Source organism: Centruroides sculpturatus, unplaced genomic scaffold (assembly GCF_000671375.1).
Source record: "Centruroides sculpturatus isolate CEXI.00-Female unplaced genomic scaffold, Cexi_2.0 scaffold622, whole genome shotgun sequence".
Classification (NCBI taxonomy): Eukaryota; Metazoa; Arthropoda; class Arachnida; order Scorpiones; family Buthidae; genus Centruroides; species Centruroides sculpturatus.
This window is the reverse complement of record NW_019384842.1, coordinates 363,092-386,213: the sequence shown is the minus strand read 5'-3', so window position 1 is coordinate 386,213 and position 23,122 is coordinate 363,092. Positions and strand designations below refer to the sequence as shown.

Here is a 23,122-nt window from a genome sequence, read left to right as displayed (position 1 = left end):
ATGCATTCATACTCTACTTTTAATGGTGCAAAATCTTATATACTACCAAAATATATACACACAATATGTCATAAGAAATGCAATTTCCTATGTCAAAAATACAAATGTGTAAAGCATCTCAAATACCGTTTATCACTACTGAATCAAATAAAACTGTGTACTTTATGTAGTATTACAATTAATAAATTATTCGAAAAAAAATACAGTTTGCTTTTATCTGAGTTAAATTTCTATGGCTGCTTAAATGCATTAGAGAATAAACTGTGGTTTTCCCAATTGTCATAGACATGCAATGAAAAATACAATATAGAATAATGCAAATGCACAATTAAATAAACAGATAATTTTCTGTTTCTGTACAATGTATATAGAAAACTTGAATATACAATATATAGCAATATAAAATAACAGTTTTAAATGCAGATATTTAAAGAATTATCTGAATTTAAAACTGTAAATAAAAATTTTAAAATATTAAAAATTACTGACATATTATATCAAAATTTAATTTATCCATATCTAAAAAGTAGTTGATTATGATACTTGATTATGATACTCATTTGAACAAGCAAACTCAATTTCTAGCCCATGGAAAACTGCAGCCTACATACCACATAGAAATGTAAAAGGGCAGCAGTTAAAGTACATTTACGATTATTTTCAATACATCCAAGGCAGTAAAGATTAAATTCATTCAAAAGTAATATTTCATCAATAATCAGAATAAGATATTTTGTAATGTTCAAGAACTTTTGCTTTACAATTTTGTCTGCCTCTATACATTTAAGGGTTTGACTTTAAGGACTAAACAGTCTGCTATGTATTATATTCACAAATATACCTTTTACAATACAAATCATGGTCTCTAAGTTTAGAGGTTAAATCACAAACATCAACATTTTCTTGAGGTTGTCATAATACTTTTTCAAGTGTATCACTGAACTGCTGTTTCGCAGTAATGTTTCTAGCAACATCTTTTGAACATATCAGATTCAACAGCACTTGTGATCCATCTTCTTTGTTACAACAAGCAGACAAATGTTTTGACTGATGCACTAAGCAACAGACATTCATCATTCGATATAATAACTGAACATTGGTTGGGTATGTGTTGTGCCACAGCCTTGTCAGATCAAACCAAAAAAATGCTAAAATAATAAATCAATGTTAATAATAAGTTCCTACTACACAAAAATGTTTCTGCTAAAAAAAATAAAATTGAGATAAGTAAAAAGTTAATGTTAACTCTAGAGGAAGACCATAAAAGCTTAACTTATGAAGTCAATATATTTATATTAAGGTTGTATAAGTTTATATAAATTTACACAGTTCTGGCCTAGATATATACCTCAAGTGGATCTTGATTAAAAGATTAGTTAAAACATAATAAAATTTCTGTGACAAAAGCCACTTGGACAATTCCAGAATGCTGAACAATGTTAACCCCAGACTTTCAAATGTCTGCTTACTAAGAAAGCCTCCATTCTTTTTTTCTGATATTGTTTTTAACAGCTGTTAGATCTTCCAAGCAGTCAAGCCATTTAATTGCATCTTTCAACACTTTTGTAGAGAGATTTCATCAAAAATTAGACAAACATGACATTACTTCTCAGGCATATTGCTTAATTTTTCTTTTAATTAATTAATCTTGATAATAAATCAGAATCAAATCCAAATTTAGCATCAAATTTACATATATATATTTTCCTACAGTACTTGGATGTGATAATGACAAGAACTTGTTTCTTCGAAGGAATTCATAGACAGATGAATCCAAAATCAACTTAGTGCTATACAATTTTGCTAACTGAGATTTGTTTGACTGAAAGATACATTCAATAACTATCTTTTCCCTTTCAGAAAGTTTTTTCTATTCTTTTCATTGGCTGAAACTTTATCTTCAAGAGCTGCAATCTTCTTGAGTTTACAATTTTCTAACTGCTGGTCCTTGAATTTTCTGATATATCTGTACTTAGCAGTATGTAATCTGCACAGTTGACCTTAGCACTCATGCATCATTGTAATCTCATTGACCTTAACACTCGTGCATCATTAATACAATGACAACATTAATTTGTGAAATTTGTAGATAACTTAACAGATTTCTTCCCATACAATGTGTTTGCACTGCAATATCCAAAACAATGCATGCAAATTTCATAGATTATGTAAGAATACAATTATTGTACTACTTATTTATGCTATTTGTACATAACACACTATACCCAATGACAACAACACATCAGAACACGAATTTGATGGATCTTCAATTGCACCATTGGCTAACGTTATTTCAAAATATCAAATAATATAAAAGATATAACAAAACCTTCCTTAAAAACACAAATTGTAGATTAATTTTTTAATAATCTACAATTTTTAATTTTTTAATTACACGAGTTAAAAATGATCAAAATGCCAATCTCTTATCATTAGGATTCGGCTTTCAAAACAAAAAAATTAATAAAAATTTTTCACAATATCTACCGTCTCTCATAGACGTACTTTATAAACATTTAAGTTTTACTGCTCGGAGCCCTCCGATTGTTCTTTCGGGTATTCATAATTATTTGCAGGTTTAAAAACCCAAAGCAGACCTCGGTCGAGATCAGAAACATTCTTTAGATATCTTTATTAAAATTTTGTTACCAGATTTTAAAAGTTCTGGATTGTTTACGAAGATTATTTTCGAAGACATCGAGCCGTTTTTGCCGTCGACTCTAAGGGCGCGACTGCACAGATTCGAGTGAGCAAGAATACACGACAAGAAGAGGTGATGATATTTCACGCTATGTTTCTCACTCTTGTCTGTGTCGTTGTAATAAACAGGAGTGAGAAACAGAGAGCACGAAACGTCATCACCTCTTCTCGCTCTCTCGCATCTACATAGTCGCACCCTAAGACGACTGTAAAAATAATCTTCTAATTCTTCAATTTATTAACTTCTTTAAACAAAATTACTGCAAGGACATTTTACTTACTCGATAATACCTTTACAACTTTTGAATTGTTATTTACGTTGGGAGTAGTTTTTCTCTTCCTTGGAGACTGACGTAATTTAGGAACTTTAACAGGCAAACATGACGGGCAATTGGGAAAGTTCGTAGGATAAGCATCACGTGTCAGTTGCCATTTTCCATGTGGCATCTCGACTCTCTTACCCTCAATTATATGCACATAATTCTTAAGTATAAATCTTTCATCAAAATACAAGTCACATATTTTCGACTTTTTGGAGAATTCTAAATCTCTTCTTCGAGGAATTAAATGTCTCCACTTATCTAACAGGTTCGGATATGGCGTGAAAAAATGACGCTTCTCACGAGATTTGCGCTTGCCAGACTTACACCAGGACACAAAACACTTATTCGGCATGCTGCTATTTCTCTTTCCCATAGAAAAAATATTACGAAAATGCTCGAAAACGACAAAATTGCTTGATAATTTAGTAACCATAACGGAGTCGGTAGATTACCTGGTCTTTCGACTTCCTATCTTCGCTCGTTGCTAAAATCAACTAATGATTGATAAAAAAATATCAGACAATTAATCTTAAAGTATTTATAAGGAAAGATGGGCCACAGAGAGATAGCCCTCAATGAATCACAGTGGATCTCACTAACCCAGCTCAATCTTTAGTTAACATTTTTTAAATATAAAATGTTCCTTAAATATAGATGAAATTGATAGATAAAATTTAATTTTATATTAAAACACAGGATCCGAGAGACGCACTGCGACTCAGCAAGGGCAAAAAATTACATGATTCACTGAAGATTAAAATTACATGAAAAACAAATATTTACCTTTGGTATTGTCTTTTCGTGATCCCTTCCTAGATGGTTGTTCATTTCTTGTGAGACATCGCGTTGATGGTTTTTGAGGTACAGACCTACTAATGTACTTAGGACAATTAGGGAAGTTTGATGGATATGCATCCGACGTTAATTCCCAGCGATCTCGTGGAATTTCTACTTTCTCTCCATTTATAACATGGGAGAAGGTTTTTAAAATAAATCTACTAGCAAAATGTACGTCACAAACGTAACATTTATTTGTTAGCATCCTGTCGTCTCGTGGAATGAATCGCATCCACTCCTTAATCTTATCGCTAGGAGCACGGAAGAAATGTCTCTTCTCGTTCGATGACTTATATCCTGACTTGCATCCTGGCACAAAGCACGTTGGCATTTTTATGTAGCTAAAAAACCAATTATTATAGGTCAAAATCAGACTTCAGTATATACCTAACAAGACCAATTCTCTTCTTCTAACAGTGGCGCCGACTAGCGGCAAATATTGTCTCTAGCTAAGTTTGAACTATTAGTCGAAAGACCAGTTAATCTACCAACTCTGACCAAAGCAAATATCGTCTGCTTACAAAATAGCGAAACTGAGCATGCGCGAAGTGACTATCGTCTGGTACAGTAAGTACGAGTAAGTTGAAACTTTTATATTTATTTATTCGGAAAATAATAATAAATGTAGCCGCTGTGATAAATGGGCGCATTGTTATTGTGCCAATATTGAAGAAAACGACAGTTTAACCATTTTAATTTGTTTTTCTTGTATATAAAAATAATATTCCCGTCTTACCCCACGGGTGGGGCAAGATGGCGCATTTACGTATAATTTTAAAATATTAATTAAATTTTCTCGTCTTTAAAAACGTTTTTCAAGAATTAAATTTTCTATTATATACAGTAGACCGTCGGTTATCCGAAAGAATTCCAGTCGGCCTAAAGTATAATTTTTATTTCTTTTTATATTTTTCAATGTATTTATTTCGTTTGTAAAACATAAAGAAACCATTTTTAACGATACAATAGCCACGATTATTATTTTAAAAAGTTTACGTTAGGCTTAACATCGACGAAATTTCAACATGGGATAGATTAATATATTTTTTCGTACATNAAACCAGTGGTTCTTAACCTTTTAGTGATGAGGGACCATTTATCAAAATTTTTGTCTTGTCATGGACCACGAGCTGTTTGGCAGTAATATAGGTTCTTATAAGGTTGTTCTATAAATTGAACACGTAGAAAATTATTCGGAACCAAAAGTATTATATTATTTGCGAAAGTTTTACATTAATTACATTATTTTAGTGCGATTTTTGTGACTGCATACTGTTTACCAGCTGCTGAATTCTTGGTTCAGTTCTACTCAAAGGAAACGCATGTCGGCACTGTCATCCAACCGATTTCGATGTTTATTTTTAATTATCAAAAGCACTGAGAATCCTTGCTCGCATATGTGGTTGAAAATAAAGTTAGGCACTGTAAAGCAATTTCTCGAATTTTAGGGAAAGCAATAGCTTTTTGGCTCCAAAAATCTTTAAGATTAATTCCTGTCTCGAATATATCTTAGCAGTTACTTTCATTTTGCATTTCAATTAACTTTTTTTGTATTTCATCCGTCACCTCAGAAATGTTGACTATGAAAGGATTGCAAATCAGTTTCCGAATATCTTTGTCCTTGCAGTCAGGAAAATAGCGATTAAATTCATTTTACAAGCTTTGCAAATGGAATGTAATGTTCTTTTGTATTCGTCCTTTAATCTCAGCACACTGTCAATCAATAATTGGGTTCAATGTATCAAACGCAGAAATATTCTCTCTTTCGACTTTGCTGATCCATAGGTCGATTTTAGCGATATACGCACTGATTTTATCTTCAAATGCAAATTTATTGCTAGTGACTTCCAGTTTCATATTTTCTGACCGCGCACCATACCCCAGCCCAGTCCGCTATAGGCTCTAACCTTGACGTACTGCGCATTGTCATCAACGCGTCGTCATTTATTTAATAATTTTGGGATAACTTTCGCGGACCACTTCGGATGCTTTCAGGGAACACCAGTGGTCCACGGACCACAGGTTAAGAACCACTGACTTAGTTAAATTGCTCTCTACCAGTGGCTCGTGGATGGAACCAGAGACAGTCTTGGAGGTTTGCAGTGAATGCAAGCGTGCCAAATCCCGAGGGTGCTGAAACAGGTTAATGTCAAATGCCTCTTTTGTCGCATCACTAGTATATCTCAAAGGACGCGACAGGATTGTTGTAGATTTAAAATGTTTCTCACCATAGCTATAAAAATGTAAATTTGTTAAACTTAAAAATCATTTATTTTCTAATTAATTCGTTTTAAGACCAGGAGTCCACGGAAATTTCCAACATTTACAACTTTTCGGTCACTCTCGTTGAACTGGGAAAATTTCTGTCTTTATTACGTCTAATATTACGAAGAAACCAGTCCCCATTGTACTCGGCTAGAGATTGGTTCGGTTAAGGTTTTGTTTAACAGCCCAGAATCGGTCCTGGATAGAATTGGAAGCGTTATAATCTAGGACCTTGGTATGTGTAGCTTCCACCAGCTAAACCGAGTGAGGTTGGTGCTCTGTAAAGCGCATGCGCGAATGAGTATAATCTTGGCTGTTTGCAAGCTGACAATATAGCGCTTCCATTCCGCCACTAATATTTGAATATACAATAGCAATCTTATCGTTTTTTTCACGTGTAGTATAGAAATTTGTAATAAGATACATAATGCGGTTATAATAAAATATTAATTTTAATTGTATATAAAATATGTACTTATTTTTTACAAAATACAAGGGAAGCGACGCTTCCACAGCTTCCAATGATCGCACGCCACAGATTACTATGTCTGTATGCTTTTTTAACTCTCTGCTTACATTAAGAGAGCCTCTTTTAGCATGCCCATTATGGGTTCAGCCAGGCCCACAATGAGGTGGCTGGGTGGTGAGGGACAGGGCCCAACATATGTGAATGGACCACTCCCAGAAAAATTCCTGGGGCTTTTTTGTATTTGATCCCGGGTCCCCTAGAGCAGTATGATGCCACCTTGATTGCTCAGTCATCTGGCCAGTATGCCTTTATGGCTGTTACTGCCAAGCCATGATCGCATCAGCTATCTTGGTAGTAATAGCCATATAGCCTTTAATGAACTACTGGTAAATAGGTAAGTATTAAAACTTCCAGATTTGTAAAAATATTGAGAGGAGATAATTTTCTATCCTTATTGGAATGTGTGACCACTAAATTACGTTCACCTTATGATGGTTGAATGGATAAACCACTGAATGCTGGTAGTTGGTTGCAGGTTCAGTCTCACTAATGAGCTGGCCATGCATAAATTTCATGGTCTAACACCTACTGTTAGTAGGGATCAGTTTCCTTCAAATAAGTCCTTCCAGGAGGCACTCATCTTAATGAGATATGGAAATATTCGAGTGTTGCATTGCTGAATTCCATCAAACAAACCAAACAGCATCCACTTTGTATCTGGACAACTTGTGTTGTCATTTTCTTGTAATCACTTATGTTGCACTGCCAGTAAAGATGAAAGTGAAAGAACATTTCTGTACTGACTTTTATTACAGCTATGGCTGTTATCAACAGGAATACTTTAAATGATAACAAAGACATTGATTTTTCTCTCGTAACAGTCGGAAAGATTTGTTGATTTTTTTTATTATTGCTCTTTCTGTTGTGTCATTAAGATCCTTTTTAATTAATCATAACTATCGTGGATTTGGGCGGGGCAATAATAGTGGTGACAGATTGAACTTTACATCCAGGTCAGAAAATCAAATGGAAAATTCCAGTGATTGCTTGCCTGTATTTGATTTTGTCTGGAGCTGCAGGCTAATGCTTTAATTGGCGTGGCTATTTGCTATTAGTTTGTTGAATTTTAATTTTATAGATGTCTCTGAAAGGTAAGACCATCATAGTGGGACCTAACTAAAAACATTGCTTGTGTAAAGAAATTAGTGTGTGGATAAAGAAAGAAAATTATTGGAACGTGAGTTTGAATGAAAAATGTTCATTTCCAGAAATAATGGTACAACATTGTAATGAAGTATATATGGCTACAGGTTCCTCCAGAAAGATTTGACGGTTTTTAAAAGAAAACATTTCAATGGAATATCTTTCATCAAATTTAAATATTTCATAACAACGTTGTCCACCATTTCCTGACTTGCGGTTGACTGAAGCCCGCCTTTGTAGTTATGACTGGCCTTAAGCCTAAGTTCCTTAAGCCTAATTTCGTGTTCTCGCTCTGCCTTTTCTGACGTTCGAGCGCGAGCTTCTCTTTTTCCAACAAGCTTTCCCTTTCCCATTCTATTTGTAATCTCTTCAGTTCACAGCGTTAATTCGTTTGTCTTCTCTGAGGCAATTCCTAAGGAGATTCTCCAATCTTTGTTTCTTTCCCATTGCTCATCCACTCACTTCCGTAACCAAATCTTTCGATGAAAGTAATATCTCAAATACAGTAGTAGATATAACAGAATCATTACTAAAATACTATTGTATTTGAGATAGCACTTTCAACAATTTTCGAGGCAAGAAGTTCTTTTATGACAAATCCTTCGAGTTAAGCTTATTTCTGTTTGCTACTCTGAACCTTTATTTATCAATCCTCTTTGAACATATTTATAAGCTTACCAGACAACGACAGCAATCTCAAGACTCTAAATTATTGAATATATAATTATGAGTGCCCTATTCCTCGATGTCGTATGACTCGTATCAATAGATATACACCAAAAAGAAACTATCCGTATAAATGCCCTGGGATAGAAAGGAAACGTTCTCGCTGGACCAACTGCTGTAATTTTCTGAAGAAAGACGTCCCAACACTACATCGCTCTTGACTTAATCCTGTAGACTGCACCATTCTGAGGGACTATAGTCCTGGCTCCTTAATTAAGTCAGACGATGCACCTCGTGAACACATTTATTTCTCGACACAAAAAACATTTAACATACAAGAACAACACCAACGCAACCACGAGGTCTGCCATCTCTACCAGTCCATCCGATAGCTTTTTTCCTCCTCGCCCAAAATTCCTCTCTGAAAGCATCGTCTTTCAGACTCATCTGCGCCGACCCGCTTCCTCCTGTTCAAGGAACCGTTTTGTTTTTATAAGGGGTGAACTTGACAGATAAATGAAAGTCCAGACCAGATATTGGAAAGCTTGGGGCAGGTGGTCCTAATTAACTATATACGAACTTCGGATTTGTATCGGAAGTCACGTTATTTTAATTCAAAAATTTTTCCCTGGAAGGAGTTAGATGACTGGCATTACTCTATTGCTCACAGAAAAAGTATGATGTACAGGGGCAAGCCACCACTAATTTAGATGGAGAGCATATATTTTAAATTCAAAATTGCATCCATGCATTGTGACAATGTCACAATAAATGATTGTTCGTCTTAAAGCATTTTGAATCAATGCTGTCTGTAGGAATTATATGTAGCAGTTGAAACTTAACCAAATTTACATTACTGAAAAATATGAACATGCAGAAAAGATTTTTGTGGAAAAATGTTACTTCATAACTCGCTAATAGGCGTAATGCGGTGCTGCCAACTGCAAACGATACTTAGTGCATGCAGAAACCATACAATGCGCAATTCCTGTGTATAGCAATTCACTGCCTATGGCATGAAATGCCGTTCGAGTTTTTACAGATCGGTATCGATGGACAAGACCGTGCCTAAACGAGCCTGTGTTGTAAAGCTGTTTCATTGATAAATGCCTAATCTGCAAGATTCTTTCGAAAGTTATGACACTCGAAGAAACTGAACTGAATATTTAACACACACAATATCAAATTTTATCAGACAATTGGATTTTTGGAACAATTTAGAAATATGTTCAAAAAATCGAATTACGATTCTTGATTAAACGTAATTTAATCAAATTAAACATTAAATTAAACATCGTTTACTAATTAATATTAACGGAGAAAATTGTTTACAAGAGTAAACAGTTTCAGTGGAATAAAATTTTCTAATTAATTCAGCAAGCAAATTTAATTATGTGTCAACCATTGTACACTCCTTACATAAATGGTAAATTTCCTATAATCTCTTACAAATGTCTGATACCGAGAGAAGCTCATACAATAATATTTTAAAGACAAGAACAATCAGAAAGGAAGATAACATTAAAACACGTGTAATAGCCAATAGAAAATAAGTCAATTTTTGAAATTTCGCAAACGTTCTTTTGGAGAAAAGATGAAGTCTTGCCCATTATACTTATTTGGTCCCATTTTTTCCACCGTAAAAGTATTTGGAATAGATTTGCTCGATTCGTGCCAATGCCTGGAGCAACAGAAGAACAGAGAAAGGAAATGTTCGTCAAAGTATTTCAAATTTTATGCTAATTTAATCAAAGCATATGTTTGGTTGAAAAATGTGGAATTTGTCTTACTAATTTTAATACCAGATTATTATTGCCTTCGAGGAATAAAGATGTTTGAAAAGCATTCCAATCTAGCTTCGTTGATTCTTCTATTCATTTCTGTGTATGTTTCTCTACAATTTAGCATCTTAAAAAGAAGAAAATTAAATTTACATTACTCGAAATATAATTACGAAGAAGAATACAAAATTGCAAATCGTATAGAAATGAGTTTACTTGTATATTTAACTTTTGCTTTCTTTGCGTGGCTATTAATGGGCTCAATGACGTCGTTACTAATTTACGTGGAGATAAAGAAACAAAATGGAAGCGATTTCGAAGCATTGTCGTGTTCTGTTAACGAAGCAACGTGGCTTCTGTATGCAGTAGGACAAGATCTATCTCTTCTGCTATATTTTGGCTTATGTATATTTGTTTGGTCGAAGAGATTTGTGAATTTATCCGAAGAATTAAAAGAGACTAACATTCGAATGGGCATGTTGACAAGTCGATTACAAGCCATTATGGAAAAGCACACAGAGCTATGGGAAATTTATCAAATGGTCAACGAAACATTTTATTGGCTGATTCCTTTAAATTACACTTATTTTCTTTACGCCTCTTGTTTCTTTACTTACGGAGCGATTTTTGGACAGATGAATTTCAACATTCGAATAATTGTTTTAATTATTTCTATAATATATGATTTTGGTGTCATTTTTGTATCTTGGTTACTGTCAAATGCAATGTTAAAGGTGAGTACCCAATGTTTACTTTATCTGTTTTAGTTTATTTAGTCTATGTAGTGTTAGCGTAAACAATGTTTAGTTTACAGTATTTGAAAAATAATATAATTTGTAAATTTGTGAAGCAAAGTATCTGTTTGTAGATCAAAAATATTCATTTAAAAATTGACCTTTGGTACTTGCATATGTGTAACTTTCTTTTATAGGAATCATTAAAATATTTATAATATTCATCACTTTTTGCTGTAATATTACAATCCATTTTAATGTTATATGTTTTAATTTTTTATTGATGCAATTAAATTAAATGAAATTTTGGAATATTTTCTACCATAGAAAAAGCATTAGGCCTATATTTTTATCCCCATCTGCTAGAGATGCCGAGAATGATGAAGTCCCGTTATTTCAATTCAAAAAAATTTCTTCAAAAGGTATTAGATACATAACTGGCACGTTTCTATTGTTAAAGGGAAAGTATGATGAACAGGAACAAGCCACTATTAATTTCAGGTGGAGAGCATATATTTTAAGTTAAATAAATTAATAATTGCAGCCCAGCATTATAAATGCAGCAGCCGTGAATGCAGTAGCATAGATCGATGCATAATTTCTACTACAACTTTCAGGGAATAATTTATAAACTTTCAAGTATTCGAGGAATTAATTAAGCATCACTAAATATAAAATATTTAATATAATGAGCGACATTCATCAAATTCTTTTGAAATATTAATATATATTCTTCCTGTAGTAAATTTAATGTAAGTTACATTAACTCTGTTAATTAATTCGTTGGTATTTATCAATTTCTCGTCTCGTATAATAATCGTTGTAATGTAGAAAATTTAAAATTCAATCTTTAAAAACAACAGTTTTACCATTAAAATATTGATTTATTACTAAATCTAAATTTAGTCTCTATGTCACGTATAATTACAGTACGAATTTTTCGGCCTGGTAGTGAATGACATTACTAATTCAGTAGTGTTGTACGGTTAAGTATCTCTACATCTTTAGGGAACAATTACATTACCATTTTTAAAATATATAGTAATATAAATATATACATTTTCATTTCGCTATTCATGATCGATATCTTTAGTAATTTAATTATTATTATTATTTATTAAATATAATTTAATATAGGAAAAAAATTCCGTAACGAGTTTCGTAACTTTCCCACAAAAAACATAGATGTATTGCCACAAAATTAAAATTGTCTGTGGCGCCATTTTTTATAAGATTTTGTTTTAAAATAACTTTTATATTATTAATTTAACAAAATGAAAAAAGATTGATTTCGAGGGTAGAGATAAGTTTTATGAAAAGATATTAATGCTAATAACGGTCAAAATCTTCATTAAGTCCGATCCAATCGAGATATGACAAATGATCCTCTCTATCTCCCCACCTTCTTGACCAAAAACTACCAAAATATACTAACATCAATACCCCTTATACTCAAGCTACCGAACAAAATTTCCTTACTTATTCATTACACTATCCTGAGATATTAAACAAATAAACGCCAACACCGACAAACACGTATAAATACATGCTTTGAAGAATTGTTATTTAGATAATGCCCTGAATGATTATTCGTTCTGAGAATTCAAAAACTGAAAAGATGCCGAAGAGAAGGAACATTTTAATAAAGAAAATGTAGTGAATGAATATATCATCGTATAAAACATTAAAATATTTTATGATACAATAATATTATATAAGAAAAAATCAAAATCTTTCTTCAAAAATTAGTGAAATGTTTAAAGATGAAACAGTGCCCATTATACTTATTTGGTCCTATTTTCTCTACTGTAAAAGTATACGGAATAGATTTGGTCGATTTGTGCCAATGCATAGAGGGAATGAACAAGAGAAAAAGGAAACGTTCTTCGTCAAAATATTTCAAATTTTATGCGAATTTAATTGAAGTATATCTTTGGCTAAATAGTCTCAAATTTCTTTTAACAGTTTTATTACCAGATTATTATGATGAAGATGGTTAAAGAGCACAGAAATGAATAGATCCTTCTATTTATTTCTGTGTATTTTTTTCTACAATTTAGCATCTTAAAAAGAAGAAAGTTGAATTTTCATTACTCGAAATATATTTACGAAGAAGAATACAAAATTGCAAATCGTATAGGAAAGAGTTTATTTGCGTATTTAACTTTCGTCTTCTATTCTTCGTTGGTATTGTCTTTAATTGTCTTTAATAAATATTTTACTGGGAGATAAAAAAACAAAATGGAAGCGATTTCGAAGCAGAAACTTGTTCTATTAATTCAACCATATGTCATCTATACACAGCACGACAAATCCTGTCTATTTTACTGATTTCTGGCTTGTCTGTATTTGTTTGGTCGAAAAGTTTTGTGAATTTATCCAAATAATTAAAAGATACAAAGATTCGAATGGGCAGGTTGACAATCCAGTTACAAGTCATTATGAAGAAAAACAGAGCTATGGGAAGTTTATGAAATGGTCAACGAAGCGTTTTATTGGCTGATTCCTTTAATTTACACTCATTTTCTTTACGTCACTTGTTTGTTTACATACGGAGTTATTTTTTAGCAGAAGAATTTCAACTTTCGAATATTTATTATTTTGGCTTCTTTAGTGTTTGATTTTGGAACGGTTATTAGATCTTGGTTACTATCAAATGCAATGTTAAAAGTGAATATTGATGCTGTATTTGATTTATTTGAATACAATGTATTATATTGAATGATACTCATAGCATTTAATTATGAACTTATACAGTATTGTGATTGCTTGAAAATTTGTTCTTTGAACCACAGATGTAAAATCAGTAGGCTATTTTCTTAATTGAATTCTAGCTCTGAGGTCATTTTATTCCTGAGTGGGATTCGTGTTCTGTTTTATGTGAAACACTATTTTTGAAAATTAAGAATTTTAAAATAAAACATTCCACATGTTATCAGCGGAATTGATTTACTCATATTCCACTTCAATTTTCAGATTAATTAGGTTGCAATTTGAAAAAAAAAATGCAGACCTATAAATTCTCACTGTCGTCCTTCTAAATTCGTTATAAAAAGTTTTAATTGGCATAAATTTGAGTTTTTGTAATTCTAAATAACATTTTGAATAAAATTCATTTGTTTCCGTGCAATTTTATCTTTATAAGCATAAAATTAAGTCGTAAAACTGAGTTAGCTCTATGGGAAACCCCGTGAACTTTGACCTATCGAACCAGAAGTTTTGCCAGTACCTCACTGATAGCGAGAAAGGCTTAAAAGTTTAAAATTTGAGCTTTCTAGATTCATTAGATTTTTCTCTATGAGCGTCTGCAGTACTGGGTGAAAAAAAATGAAGTTTTTTTCAGATTTTAGCGCTTTTCAATTGCTTATATTTCGTCAATCTCTCTATAGAAATTCTTGAAATTTTGCCCACCATCTAAGAAAGCAATTATCTTTCGAACGAGGTATTCGGACTTACTTTAAATATTTGGGGAGCGGAGAAATCGACTCCCAAAAATCGGCAATTTTGATTCCAATATATAGTCAGTCAGTGACATTATTACTTGGCAGGGAATCATTACCGTGACTTCTGATGCTGTGTTAAAGTATAAACAAATAAATATTCTTTCGCTTTACAGTGTTATTACTGTTTCCTTTTGAAAATTTCCTCTTAAATACGTGCTTACCCAATAGGGATTTTTCTCGAAATCTTTACCATGGATAATTATAAAAATCGCTATGATAATTCTATTTATTATTTCTTAATTACTGTATCTTATAATTTCAGATTCACGACGATTTCAGTTCAGTTTGTAAAATGTATTCTGCTGAATTAACTTCAGAATTCATGTTTAAGGTAAGATTATAATTCCCATTTTATAAGTTTTCGTGTTCTAATTTAATGAAATGCCACACTTTTGCGTAGATAACTGGTTTATGAAAAGATTTAAAGGACTACCAATGGTAATCTCTGTTGACGATTTCTTCTTCATAAAGAGAAATTTCTTGATAAGAGTAAGTACGAAATGTTATTACAGTAGAGCGTCGATTATCCGAATCAATTGGGAACTGGGCTGTTCGGAAGATCGGCGTTTCGGATAACCGATTATGCACGAAAAAATATATTAACTTATCCCATCTTGACATTTTTCTCCGTTGCGTGTCGCCTTGCGTTGAATTTTCATCGCTGTTAAGCCTAACGAAGACTATTGTATCGTTAAAAAGTATTTTTTTTTATTTTGTACGAACAAAATAAATATATTGAAAAATATAAAAACAATAAAAAATTATACTTCAGAAGTTAATTTAGTATCAAAAACGTAAAATATTTGAGTAGCTCAAGACATAGCCAAAGATTGCAGCGCCACAGCACTGGCGAAAATTTAAATTTGCCGACTGGAATTATTTCGGATGATTGACTTTCGGATAATCGACGTTCTACTGTATTAGTTTGTTAAAAGTAATTTCTTTCTTTTTCTTGCACGTAGTAAGCGCTCTTTATTCCATTTTCTCTTCTATGCTGCAACTGAGCGGTGTTTTGGAAAAGAATAGAAAATGTACAAGCGGCTACATTCGAAGTAATAATACTTACAATTGATTTGAATTTTTCAGTCGACAATCTCTTAAAGTACATACTTTGATTACACTGAGATAATTAATTCAGCAATAGACTGGACAGAAAGCAAGCTCTTACGCAATTTAGTTACTTATTTCGAGTATTGTTCTTGTTTTTTTCTAATTATCATCCTGTTAACAAATAAGGAAATTAAGTTACATTGAAACGATCGTATATTTGGCATATCACTTAATATATAATCTTTCTTAATACAGTCTCAATAGATTACTTCAACATTGAACACACCACTAAAAACTTAAGTTCTGTCCAGTAACATAAAAAGAATCACAAACTTTTTAGAACTTCTCCTGAGATTTACTTCAGGATTAAATGTAAAATGTACTCTGCACAGTATGCTTGGTTTCTTAGATTTCCATTCTTCTCTTTTGATGGCAACTATCCATTTTTTTTAACTTTTTGTGTTTAGAAAACTTAAGTCACCCTTACTTTAGAACATTTGTAAGCAACACCAAATGTTGCGTGCCAATGTGCAAAAATATTATTGTGCTGTTAAAAATATTCACGACGAAATCAAGTTATTTATTAAAACAGTAAGTATTTCTGAAATTGCTATAAACAATACCACGAGCAATGTTTTCAACTTTTTCAACCACAATGCACAAAACGCCATGTTAATAGCTTCGATTCTAGTATTTTTCGCTATTAGTGAATACAGGGAAATCAATATTTAAATCACACGAAAATAAATTTGTTTTACGTTTATGAACGTCATTCGAACAAAAATCGAATATCGGAGAAGGTCGGGATTTGCGGCTCCAAACTGAAACGTACACTGTATTCTCTGCGCAACGTTGGCCGGTTTTGACGTCACAAAACGTATTTACCCGAAAAGGAAGTTTGGAAACATTAGTTTTTGTAAACACGACAAACCGTTTCCACCAACAACCAATCAGAGAACGTCTCTGATGATACAGGAGCGGAGCAAGTGCAGTATATCCGTGCTACTAATACAGTACCAGTCGACCCCCTATAACACTGATGATTATTCCGTTTTATATGAATTCCATGTTGTACGATTCACTTAGATTTTACAAATACGTGTGCCGGGCTGCGAACCGCTCACGTATTTGTAAAATCTAAGTGACTCGTACAACATGGAATTCATATAACACGGAATAATCATCAGTGTTATAGGCGGGTCCACTGTATATCAGATGATATTAACCGAGTATCAACATAGATATTGCTTATGGGCAGATTTAACGGTGTGCAGGTACACCTTTCTGCTGGAAATTTCTACGAGTAAAACCGGGTACCACAGGTAATAAAAATCTGTTTTTTCTCAGCGTATTGTTTTGATTCCGCACTCAATGTAAAGCGTTACGGATTCGCTACAGGAGATGCTTACTATAATGCATTCGTTCTCTGTATTTGCCAATTAAAATAAATTTCATTACTCACAATTGTTTCGTTTTACAAATTTTCACTATTTAATAAACGTTTTATTAATTGAAAGCAAAACTTAAAAATTATATATAACTAAATTACATTTCAAAATAGGCAACGATTTGTTTTAAGAACAAATAACAAAGCAATCAACAGTGGATCAGGAAGCAAAACAAATCGCTCACACATACTTCACATTCGCTGATTTTTTTTATAGCAAAAAAATATAGGAATATATTAAGAAAGGAACCAAATACAAACATATAAATACAAAATACATATTCATCTGCACAAGTTAATATGTGTTTTGAATTCTTTCTAAAGAATAAATTGGATTATTGCTCAAATCATAAGTAGGCGTGTTGAATCCGTATTTTTCTCATCGTCGATGTAAACAATTTTTATTTTGCAGTCAGATAATTTAAATGTCATGGAATTTGGTGTATAAATTAGAAATTTTACAATTTCAAAATGATTGAATGAAAAATCAACGTAAGTCAAGTTGTATTTTGCCCAATTTATCACGGGCCATTCACTTAAATTTGTATTACCAAATTGACATAACCCAGGTGTTTGCTGATGCCACCCGAAATTTCACCCGAAATACTTCTCAGACTCCTTGAATTTTTAAGCGAAAAAACATTTTCAGGTAAACTTGTGATCTAATTTTCAGCTAAATTAAGATTTTCGAGACTCGGCAAATTACGAAAAACATCTACAGGAATATTTTCTAATCGATTTTTACCCAAATCAATCGTTTTCAATTTAGAAAGTCCATCGAAAATTCCTTCTGGAAGTGTTGCTATTCTATTTCCGTAACAGTGTAACTCTCGTAGATTCTGATTATTTTTGAAAACTTCAGACGGCAGATGATCAATTTTGTTCCTGTCTAAATCTATGATCTCCAGGTTAATCGCATCGGTAAATAAATCTTCTTTAATTTTAGACAAGGAACAGTTTCCGGCATAAAATTCAGTCAAGTTGATCAATCCCTTCAGAAATCCGGATGGAATTGAATCTAATTCCCGGTTAAAAGCAATAAAAATAACTCTTAAATTCGAAAGTCCTCTCAACAGTTTACCGGGTAATACCTTTATTTCGTTACCCTCCAAATCCAGATGTTCCAGTTGAGTGAGCTTGCTGAAGACAGATTGATCAAGGGAATCAATGTTATTGTAACTCAAATCCAAACGTCGAAGATTGGGAACTTCATCAAACAGTTTAGGCGGAATGTTCAATGCTCCATACAAATAATCTCGCTCCTCATACATATAAATAGAATATTTATGTACCCGCAAATCCATGAGAGAAGGAAGATTATCTAAAGTCAAGTTGACTAGCTCTGAAGTCCCCGAAATCTTGACAGTTTTTAGTAATGGCATATCAGTAAACGCTATACTTTCGAAGTTCTTCGGAAGCGTTGTAGTGAAAATGTTGACTTCGGTGATGGCCATTGAGTGCGGAATCAAAATAAAGCGTTACGGATTCGCTACAGGAGATGCTTACTATAATGCATTCGTTCTCTGTATTTGCCAATTAAAATAAATTTCATTACTCACAATTGTTTCGTTTTACAAATTTTCACTATTTAATAAACGTTTTATTAATTGAAAGCAAAACTTAAAAATTATATATAACTAAATTACATTTCAAAATAGGCAACGATTTGTTTTAAGAACAAATAACAAAGCAATCAACAGTGGATCAGGAAGCAAAACAAATCGCTCACACATACTTCACATTCGCTGATTTTTTTTATAGCAAAAAAATATAGGAATATATTAAGAAAGGAACCAAATACAAACATATAAATACAAAATACATATTCATCTGCACAAGTTAATATGTGTTTTGAATTCTTTCTAAAGAATAAATTGGATTATTGCTCAAATCATAAGTAGGCGTGTTGAATCCGTATTTTTCTCATCGTCGATGTAAACAATTTTTATTTTGCAGTCAGATAATTTAAATGTCATGGAATTTGGTGTATAAATTAGAAATTTTACAATTTCAAAATGATTGAATGAAAAATCAACGTAAGTCAAGTTGTATTTTGCCCAATTTATCACGGGCCATTCACTTAAATTTGTATTACCAAATTGACATAACCCAGGTGTTTGCTGATGCCAAAAATTTCACCCGAAATACTTCTCAGACTCCTTGAATTTTTAAGCGAAAAAACATTTTCAGGTAAACTTGTGATCTAATTTTCAGCTAAATTAAGATTTTCGAGACTCGGCAAATTACGAAAAACATCTACAGGAATATTTTCTAATCGATTTTTACCCAAATCAATCGTTTTCAATTTAGAAAGTCCATCGAAAATTCCTTCTGGAAGTGTTGTATTCTATTTCCGTAACAGTGTAACTCTCGTAGATTCTGATTATTTTTGAAAACTTCAGACGGCAGATGATCAATTTTGTTCCTGTCTAAATCTATGATCTCCAGGTTAATCGCATCGGTAAATAAATCTTCTTTAATTTCAGACAAGGAACAGTGTCCGGCATAAAATTCAGTCAAGTTGATCAATCCTTTCAGAAATCCGGATGGAATTGAATCTAATTCCCGGTTAAAAGCAATAAAAATAACTCTTAAATTCGAAAGTCCTCTCAACAGTTTACCGGGTAATACCTTTATTTCGTTACCCTCCAAATTCAGATATTCCAGTTGAGTGAGCTTGCTGAAGACAGATTGATCAAGGGAATCAATGTTATTGTAACTCAAATCCAAACGTCGAAGATTGGGAACTTCATCAAACAGTTTAGGCGGAATGTTCAATGCTCCATACAAATAATCTCGCTCCTCATACATATAAATAGAATATTTATGTACCCGCAAATCCATGAGAGAAGGAAGATTATCTAAAGTCAAGTTGACTAGCTCTGAAGTCCCCGAAATCTTGACAGTTTTTAGTAATGGCATATCAGTAAACGCTATACTTTCGAAGTTCTTCGGAAGCGTTGTAGTGAAAATGTTGACTTCGGTGATGGCATCGCTGGAAACAAAACTTCTGACATCGAAATGTGTTGCGTGACAATGATTAATTTGTAATTTCTGAATATTTCTGGTGTCCAAACATCGCATCAAACGTAAATCGATATGATCTTTCCCGCACATGATTGTCATGGTATTTCCTACGATTTCGGCCTTCGACTTCTCGGATAGATAACATGTGTTATCTGGTGAACAAGAAAACCAATCCTTCCAGAAATCTTCACAACAATTTATCGATATCATCAAATTTAAAAAGATTACGAACCTAATCTTGTGCGGAAACATCGCCGTTCCTTTTATCAGACTTTCTTCTAATAGGTTCTTTTATTTCATTTAATATAATCGAACACGTTGTATAATAGGATGTTCGTTAACACCAGAGAGTAACAATTTGTTGCTGCTTTTACTGCTGTTTCCTCTTGTGACTTGACTCCACATAAGACTTGACGGCTTCCTAATGATTTTTCATTTCGATTTACTATCGGAAAAAACACTATGTCCACGTGTTTTCCTCTTTTTTTCGCTCTTTCTCCTTTATATTATATTTTATCTCTTAGTTACAACATATAATTATGCCGTTAAATTAACGTCCTGTTAGTTATTTCCGTTGATAAGTATATCCGGTTTGTCGACTTTTATCAAATTGAACGAAATATAATTTCAAGAATAAAATAATGTTTTAAAATATTATTTAAATTTCGATTTGTTGGGCTTCAAAGAAATTATTTACAAACATCCGAATTTAATAAATTCGACATTTTAAAACGTTTTGCGTGTGTGGTTTCTTTTTAACTCTTGCTGCCCCGTGAGCACTAAGAGGACCTCTTTTTGCAAGCCCATTATGGGTTCGGCCAGGCCCACAATGGGGCTACCGGATGGTGAGGGACGGGCCCGACATATCCTTGCGTGTGTGGTTGATAACCCAACCTTATAATTGATAACAGTAGACGGATATTTTCGTTTTTCATTTTTCTCCAAATAATTGAGGTACAGTGGAGCCTCGATTATCCGACCCCAGATTAACCGACCGTCCTAGTCGGCAAATTTCAAATGTCCGCTAGTGATGTGGCGCTACAATATTTGGCTATGTCTTGACTACTTTAATATTATTTTACGTGTTTTAGCTGGCAACACTGGATCGACCATGAAAGGGAACCAGTATTTAAACGAGGCTTATTTTTCTAATTTTTAACGATACAATAGCGACGATTATTATTATTATTTTTAAATTTGATAGGCTTAACATGGAGGAAAATTCAACGCGAAGTAGGTTAATAGCGGTATACTAATATACTAACTACATGTGATATAATAATATACTACACTAATAATGGATTTTTTCAAACTTTTCGGTTATCCGACTTTTTAATTATCCGACCAACCCCAGTCCCCAATTGAGTCGGATACACGAGGCTCTACTGTAATTGGGAATTTCTATAATTAAATTGTTTACGTTGTGTTATAGTTATATATATATATGTTAAAGTTGAATTTAAAAAAAATCTAACAACGAGTTGCGTAACTTTCCCGGCTATTATGAGATTTTACTTTAAAAGTAACATTTGTATTATTAATTAATTAATTAATAACTAAAATTGAATGTGGCGCCAACGGTTATGAGATTTTATTATAAAAACTTTATATATTTTAATTATTATAAAATAGCAAAACACTTAATTTTGATTATAGATGAGATTTTTTACATTAGCATTTGCAAGTTTTTATAAACTTGCAAATGCTAATGTTAATTAATCACGTGCAAAATCCCCATTAACTCCGAGCCCACCCCGAATACAACACGTGATTCCCTTATCTCCCACCACCACCAACATTAACCACCAAAATTTATCATCATCGATCCCCTTAACACGCAAACTTCCCTGCAAAATTTCAGAAATTTTCGAGAAAAAAGAGGGGAAATTATTTAGTTTCAAATTAATTTGGGGACTATTTTGTGTGGGTGTTTGTTTGTGTTTTTGTGTTTCTGGAACAATTTCATTCACTCTTTGAAGCTTAACTCCTGCGCTTTTTCCTCGAAAATTTTTGAAATTTTACAAGGAAGTTCGAATGTTTGGGCATGAATGCTGTTAAATTTTAGTGGTTTCTGTTATAGAAAAACTAACGTGATCAAACAATACATGATTATTGAAACCCATCATAGACTGGGTGGTAAAGGATAAGACCACAGCTCATAAAAATTAGCAAATTTACTAGAAATTGAACCCGGATTCCCAATGCTACATCCGGCAGCCTTTATCATTTCGCCTTGTTTAATGATTTATATATTAGGAAGTTGTTGCTATTTATTAATGTATGTAAGACACAATTATAAAGCATTTTTTCTGTGTGCTTCAGCGTGATTTATATGAAGGCCATTTTCAAACATATGTAAGCAGCAGACCAAGTAACCTTACTCTTTTATAATGTAAACCCTCATACTTTAATAAGTGTTGCCCGTAGTGATTTGACTTTGGTATGGCCAAATGACCACACCAAAGCCAAATCACCTATTTTGAAAAACGTAACAGTACTAAATGCTAAAATCGTAATCTTATTAGACAGACGAAAATTCTTATTTTGAAATGATTTTTGACATTACGAAGTTTATTATTATTAATATAATTACAATCTAATCGACATCCCTATAAACTTTCTATTGAGCATTTATTTAACATGAATATAAATATTTACAATGACCTCATTAATAACAATTAACTAAATGTTATACATGACCTTAAACCAATTTTGAAACAATTACAGTCGACACCCCCTATAAGACTGTTGATTATTCCGTTTTATATGAATTCCATGTTGTATGAGTCACTTAGATTTTACAAATACGTGTACCGGGCTATGAACGGCTCACGAATTTGTAAAATCTAAGTGACTCGTACAACATAAAATTCATTTAAAACGGAATAATCAACAGTGTTGTAGGGGGGTCGACTGGTATACAAAACACCATTAACACACGTCAACCGACAAAACCCAGATTATATTTCGATATACTGTATTATTATTTTATCCTCTTAAATATAAATTTCTTATATTTACAGGGATAATATACTTAATAAAATTATACCACGTGGATAATTTATATATTAAGATATTAATATTTTATTGAAATAATTTAAAATTCTGCAAATGCTC

At 32.6% G+C, this 23,122-nt stretch overlaps 2 protein-coding genes and 1 long non-coding RNA gene across 7 annotated transcripts in view; 1 reads left to right on the top strand and 2 right to left on the bottom strand.

Moving 5' to 3' along the window:
• Positions 1-4,299, bottom strand: part of LOC111630318 (zinc finger protein 43-like) — a 31,761-nt gene extending 27,462 nt beyond the window's left edge. For 3 of the 4 annotated variants that reach the window (XR_002757495.1, XR_002757496.1, XM_023374403.1), the window contains exon 1: positions 2,982-3,462. Coding sequence is in view for 2 of the 4 variants with exons in the window: in XM_023374403.1 (XP_023230171.1) it covers positions 2,982-3,456 (475 nt within the window). In the remaining 2 variants the exon portion in view is untranslated. Of the gene's footprint in view, positions 1-2,981; positions 3,463-3,806 lie in introns of those variants that run through there. The other variant, XM_023374404.1, reaches the window with a different exon arrangement.
• Positions 4,300-4,337: 38 nt separating this feature from the next.
• On the top strand, positions 4,338-15,039 carry LOC111630322. Its single transcript, XR_002757497.1, has 3 exons — positions 4,338-4,437; positions 14,744-14,812; positions 14,882-15,039. It is a non-coding gene; the product is annotated as an uncharacterized LOC111630322 (long non-coding RNA).
• A 1,956-nt stretch (positions 15,040-16,995) lies between these two features.
• Positions 16,996-20,528, bottom strand: LOC111630321 (carboxypeptidase N subunit 2-like). Of its 2 annotated transcripts, none has more exons than XM_023374408.1 (2): positions 19,958-20,528; positions 16,996-18,417 (listed from the first exon to the last, which is right to left on the bottom strand). In XM_023374408.1, exons 1-2 carry the CDS (start codon positions 20,255-20,257, stop codon positions 17,641-17,643), a joined length of 1,077 nt encoding a protein of 358 aa, XP_023230176.1. In that variant the 5' UTR covers positions 20,258-20,528; the 3' UTR covers positions 16,996-17,640. The 2 variants fall into 2 exon arrangements, with proteins under 2 accessions (XP_023230176.1, XP_023230174.1); XM_023374406.1 differs by having other exon boundaries at positions 16,996-18,411; positions 19,952-20,527.
• Positions 20,529-23,122: the final 2,594 nt, after the last annotated feature.